The sequence below is a fragment of the Gadus chalcogrammus genome, chromosome 12, assembly GCF_026213295.1.
Source record: "Gadus chalcogrammus isolate NIFS_2021 chromosome 12, NIFS_Gcha_1.0, whole genome shotgun sequence".
NCBI classification, from domain to species: Eukaryota; Metazoa; Chordata; class Actinopteri; order Gadiformes; family Gadidae; genus Gadus; species Gadus chalcogrammus.
In genome coordinates this window covers 15,387,275-15,393,791 of record NC_079423.1, presented here as the reverse complement: position 1 = coordinate 15,393,791, position 6,517 = coordinate 15,387,275, and the positions used below count along the sequence as shown (strand labels likewise).

The following is a 6,517-nucleotide window of genomic DNA, read 5'->3' as shown; positions in this document are numbered from 1 at the left end:
ATCACATTCACGTTCACGTTCACTATTGATTTATTTTTTATCATCCATGAGAGATGTTCAGAGACTTTCACATCCACCCGACGGACTAAAAAGCCTTTAAAAGAGTGAGGTGGGTATACATTTGAATTATGTACAGTGTAGAACAGTTTGACCAACGATTGAGCCCATGAAGACATGAACAAAAACACAAACTTTCCTTATTTATTTTATTAACAATAAAAAAAAATAACCATTCAAACTCAAAAGATAAGTGCACTAAACAGGGGGACTACTTCCTGCGGCGGTCGTGTTTCCTGATGAGGGCCATGAGGTTATCGGTGGTGACCAGCGGCTCCTCGGGTCCTGGCTGGGCCCTCTGCTTCTGCCTCCGCTGCTGCTCGTGCAGGTGAGGGGAGTTGAGGAGCTGGGGGGGCAGGCTGGAGCCTGTGGCCTTGACCCGGCTCACCACCTCCAGGAACACGCGCCTGTTGTTGTTGTTGAGCAGGGTGATGGCGGTGCCGCGATGGCCCAGCCGACCCGCCCTACCCACCTAGGGGGGGTGGATGGACGATGGATAAGAACTTTATTAATCCTCCGCAGGCGAGATCCCTTTGTTACAGCAGCAATGGAGAACACAGGATATAACGCAATAAAAGTGGTAAGGAAAACAAAAATGGACGCTAAAGTAACTGGTAGCGTAAGGACACACAGTATAAACAGTGTAAATTATTAAATGGCCCAGTGCCAGTATTTCCCAGTATATTTAAGTGTGTAAATGCAATGTTAAAAAAAGAGACAAGAGATTGGGAGATGATGGATGTTGCAGCAGATGAATGGATGTGCAGGGTTTGGAGTTTTAATACGATTCGGCTATCATTCATTCAGGAGCTACCGCAGGGAAATTGGCAGTGCAGATCGATACAGCAATATGCACGCAGAAGCGCTCGCTCACACACACACACACACACACACACACACACACACACACACACACACACACACACACACACACACACACACACACACACACACACACACACACACACACACACACACACACACACACACACTTTTTGACGGCGATAGAGTGAATGCATACTACGAAAGGGCTGCTCTGCCTTGCTTGGCTGTTGTTGAAACTATTTTGACCAGAACAAAACCGCTATTATACAAAAGAAAACGAATACAAAACAAGCGCAAGATATTTAGGATGCACCTTTATTACCACAGACGGCTGATGAGTAAAGCCTTCCAAACGAGGCGCGTGGGTGTGGCGTCTACCTGATGCACGTACTCGTCCATGTTGGAGGGCATGTCGAAGTTGACCACCAGCTTGACGTTGACCAGGTCCAGGCCTCGGCCCAGCACCCCGGTGCTGATGACCACCTCAAAGTCGCCCTCCAGGAGACCCTGGGAGACACATGGGTCAATGGATCGCGGCGTTATTAACATTTTTCATTGAGGCCTTTTAGCAAACGCATTTACCCAACGCGACTTGTAATAAGTACATTTGTCAGAGGAAGAGAAACGACAATATATCGGTGTCGGTGCAGTGAGGATGTTCATAGAAAAAAGTGCCAAGTACAACATCCCCCATATAAAACCAAGCTGGCTAGGGTAAGATACTACATAATGCTGAGTACTATTTTTAAGTGCCAGGACGTACAACCAACAACAAATGCGTGCATTGTCTACGATACCTATAAAAGTTTTTCAAATGTTTTTCCACTCAATTTGAGTCCCATGTGTGGCCTGAGCCTCCTCGTCTCTTGCCTCACCTTAAGGATACGGTTGCGCTCCCACTGGGTCTTGTCCGAGTGGATGGCTACCGTGTTCAGCTCCATCACCTTGGTGACCGCCTCGCACAGCAGGTCCGCCCCCAACTTACAGTCCACAAAGACCACCACTGGGGGATGGTACAGCTTTGCGTCCTGGGATACCATCAGATAAGGTGTTTCTGTTTCATTTTGTTTTATAAGGAGGCAGCAGACTAATTCGGTACGTCCAGGAGAGAATGAAACAATTGAGGAGGTTAATGAGATCCTTTGGGGATGGAGGTGTGTCTAGGGTATGGGGTTTGATCCCCAGATGTCCTGTCCATGATGGACAGGCTTGACTACCTGCTCTTTAATGACCTGGAGCAAAGCATCTGAATTCAGTCTAATTCAAATAGTACATTTCGGTGAACTATTGTGTTTTATTACATATTCTCTTCAACCTTTACTTATTACCGTTCGTCTGATTGAGTTTGAGGACAACTTTGCCACGGGAGATCCGATAAAATGTCTTGTTTGAATCTTTCCAGATTTAAAACATGTGTATCTGCAAATATATCAAATCACAACACCACTTAAAATGTAATTAGTCTGAGACTGATACCCCTTTAACCGTTTTCAGGGCCTCTCTTTCGCATGAAAGAAAAGGAGAACATTGCAGCATTCCTGGCTTTTATACTCTAATAAATGTAAATGAAACTCTCCCTGTTTATACAACACCATCCATGGACTGAGCAATGAAAACACCTCATTTAGCCCTGCCCTTTATAAATGGTACCAGAATGGAACAAACCAATGCCTTAATTCCTGAGGGGGTGCCATGGCTCTGGGCCCACCCATTTCCTCTGGACAGGGGGAGGCTGACTAGGCTACGGCTGCCTATAAATAGTCCAGTCCAGTAGGGACCGTTCGTTAGCGTGCTAGGAATTCCCCACCTTTCACAACAAAGAGCTGGTTGCCATGGTTACCATAGCCCTTCCAAAACAACTACATTCAGGATCTCTGAATGAATGGGCGTCCGCCCCCTCTAACAACTAGGACTTCAGTCCCCGTAGAGGAGTTTAGAGCACCTCAGTCCATCAGCAGAAGGCCGTCAAGACGGAGTGAAACATTATGTATCGCCGCACATGAGAGGCCCAGGCATCTCAAGGTCCCAGAGAAAGGTCTGTTAAATATAATCTCTTATAATATATAATAAGAGTAACAAAACCTGAAATGAAAAACATAAGCTTTAAACCAGGCGCTCCCACTCACTGTTCCGCTCTTCACCCCAAACAGCCGACAACTGAAATTCTCAAAATAAATCAAAACCTAACCCAAATAAACGAAGGACAAAAAAGCTACGCCTTAAGGCCTTATGTGCCAGGGTGGGAGGTTGAGATTAAGGTATTCGAGGAGAGAAAAGAACCAGGGGTTGTTCAACTAAACAGTCCACACCTGGAAGTACTTGTAGTTAATTCTTTGCATTTGTGAAAAATGGATTGAAGATTAAGTATTTTTTCATACAGTAAGTCTTGGGTCCAACAAGTCTAGTCACACTCCACAAGAAACCTGATAAAACTCAAGAGTGGACGGGTTTTAGTCACGCATACATCTAACGACCTGGGCAGACACAGATCAAAGCTTATATAGAAAGGGCAGAACAGCTGGATAGTATACATACCTGTATATAGGTTGTAGTAAAACAACCAACCAGTAGCAGTAAGACTTCAGACATGAACACATGAGAGGTGCTCCCGTTCTGTACATACATTTAGGATCTCAAAGAGCTTCTTCTTCTTGGAGGGCTCTTCCACCCAGAGCAGGATCTGCCGCACGTTGGAGCAGGGCTGGTTCTTGTCCCCGATGGTGATGCGGACGGGGTCGCGGGTCAGCCTCCCCGCCAGCTCCTCCGTGCCCTCGGGGATGGTGGCCGAGGTCAGCAGGGTCTGCCGCTCCTCCGGGACGTGCTCCAGCACCTCCAGGACCTGCTGCTGGAAGCCCATCTTCAGCATGGTGTCCGCCTGCAGACCAGAACGGCAACACAGGGGTTGGGGGCCGGAGTTCAGGGACAAAGGTTGCTTTTTAAATGGGTCTCAGTGCTGGTGATATGATAGGCGTGTGTATAAAAATATGTGTATGCAAATGTAATATAATATGGTAGCAAGTTAGTTTGTTTATTAGCTGTCCCCTTAGGGAAATTCTTTTTCACAGTTTCCTTTCGTCATTTTTCATTCATAGTCATCGGCACATAAAGAACATACATGCATAAAAAATATAAATATATTGTCATAGTTTTACCAGGGAATTTTTAATTCTCATACATAGGAGGGCAGAGGCCCACTGTATATTGTAAAATTGTGTCACATGATACAAGAATATATTTTTTTAATAAGTTATCCTCCAAACACTAGTCTATATGATATGCTAGGATACATTGTACTAAGCTAGCCTAGTACCCATACCTCATCCACCACCACGACCTTGACCTTGTCCAGCTTCACTGCCTTCTGCTTCAGGATCTCCAGGAGCCGGCCTGGAGTTGCTATGGCGATCTGGGAAGAAGGAGACCCATGGTAAAAGTAGGAAAGATACAACATGATACATCAAGACACTCGGATAAGAGACGGTGGGATAATCTTCCCATTGTTCTTGCTATCAATGTTTTGACTTATCGAAAAGATTAAAGCTCTGCAACATACGGGACGAGAGGGCAGAATTTAGGCCCAATCCCATTTCTACCCCTAACCCCTTCCCCTTAGCCCTTCAAAACAAGGGGGAGGGGTAAGGGGAAGGGGTAAGGGGTAGAAATGTGATTGGGCCTTAACATAGAAGAGACGTCTGTGGATCCTCTGGAGGCGGGGTTTGTACCTTGATGGTGCTCTTGAGGCGGTGGAGCTGTTGAGGCAGAGGCATCCCTCCCACCAGCAGGGCCGTCCTCATGTTGGCCAGGCCCATCACCAGCTCCTTGGCCTGCCTCTCGATCTGGATCGCCAGCTCCCTGGTGGGGGTCAGGATCAGAGCCAGCGGGCTTCCCGCTTCTGCGCTTGTTTTCTGAAAAGATGAGAGATAAGCCAAGAGGAGGTGGTTACTGGTGACCCATCAAATCCACTCACATTTTGCACAGGGGCTGAATAGTTAAGGGGCGTATAGTGAGGGGATTGATATGCTATTGCAAAGCACAAAACAAATCGCAGAATCACATGACCCATATTTTCAAAGAACATAAATCGGTTAATGGATATGACAATATCCTACCTCCAGTGCCCGGATCACTACAGGTAGCAGAAAGGCTACCGTTTTTCCAGAGCCAGTATCGGCGCTGGCAATCACATCTCTCCCAGTCAGGCCGACCGGCACCATCTGCATCTGGACCGGCGTGGGCGCCTCGTAGCCCGCCTTCTTCAGGTTGCCCCCCAGCGTGGTAGAGAATCCACAGTGCTGGAACTCCACGATGGGGCGGCACACGTCTGTTCCCTGGGCCACGATGCCCAGCTCCTTCTTAATCCGGCCCACCTGCTCTTCTGTCAGCCCCGATATAAACGGGTCTTCCTTGTACACGTACCCAGCCTCGGTTTGGACCCCTGTAGTTTCTGCCTTTTGCGGAGGAGGAGTTCTCGTGTTTTGTGTCGTTTCCTGTTTGGGGTCAGAGGAGACCCCTCCGAGGCCCTTGCCCATCTCGGTCAGGTGTTTACCCTTGCATTCCAGACTGCAGACGTCGTTGTCGGTGCTGTCACAGATGTACTCGCCGTAGCGACCGCACATCACGCAGACCGGCTCGCCAGGGTCGGGCCATCTCTGGCTCTTTCGGAACGACTTGACCGGTTCCTCCTCCTCTTCATCATCATCACTTTCCCCCGAGGAAGAACCGTCACTACTTTTAACGGGACATGGGGCCTTTTCCAAGGATGTGGCCTCTGCATGGGTCGACATTTGTGTTTTGGTTGGTGATGATGATTTTGATGTTGTTCCCAGTTTTGGGGTTTGCGGTTCTTCTTGGGGGATCACCTTCTCGTTGGGCACTGGTAATGTAGGTGCTGGTTCGAGACCCTCCTGGTTCTTTGGACTCCCGATGGGTTCCTGGTTCTCCTCCTGTTTCACCTTGCTCTTTTTCGCAGGAACTTGTCGTGGACCCTCGGTGGGTCTCTTCACTTTCAGAGCTCTTGGCATAAACATGTTTAGATTGTTTGCTCTGTATACGTAAAGAATGGATTTGGTATCGTGAGGTGGCCAATAGTTATCGCAGCATACCTTCACCTTTTTAAGTTATTTTCTCGTGTTTTTATAAATCTTCCATGACTCATTACAAAGCGATACACGAGAAGGGATTCATTGCTTTAAAGCCGGTACGCTGGTGTTAGGGTCGAGGTAAAGTGTAAAGTATTCCAACGCTATTACATTTTCCACACACACAAATAGAGATTTCTGAATTTATCAGAACGACCAAATGATAACAAACATCTCGGCGCATGCTGATGACGCGCAGCGTAATTTGCACGCTGGGTATTGTAGTGACTGATTCAATACTGTTATTAAACCCTCCGTTTCTACATATTGTAGGATTTTTATCGTTTGTATGAGAATATATTCTGCTTCTATGAACAAATATCTCCATGTTACATACATTCAAAGCACGCAGCCGGTTGGGTGTTAATGCTCTTGTGTGTGTCCAGTGAAGTAGGAAACAAAACAGCACATGGCAAAAAGTATGCCATTCATAGGGCTCGTTGGTAAACATATATATATCAATCAACCAATAATCATTATTGCTTTGCCATGATCTC

The 6,517-nt window shown here is 47.0% G+C and overlaps 1 protein-coding gene across 1 annotated transcript; it reads right to left on the bottom strand.

The window, feature by feature from the left end:
• Positions 1–184: 184 nt before the first annotated feature.
• Positions 185–6,226, bottom strand: ddx59 (DEAD (Asp-Glu-Ala-Asp) box polypeptide 59). The gene is made up of 7 exons (XM_056603787.1): positions 4,992–6,226; positions 4,605–4,787; positions 4,199–4,288; positions 3,506–3,757; positions 1,758–1,910; positions 1,261–1,389; positions 185–529 (listed from the first exon to the last, which is right to left on the bottom strand). Exons 1-7 carry the CDS (start codon positions 5,907–5,909, stop codon positions 269–271), a joined length of 1,986 nt encoding a protein of 661 aa, XP_056459762.1. The 5' UTR covers positions 5,910–6,226; the 3' UTR covers positions 185–268.
• Positions 6,227–6,517: the final 291 nt, after the last annotated feature.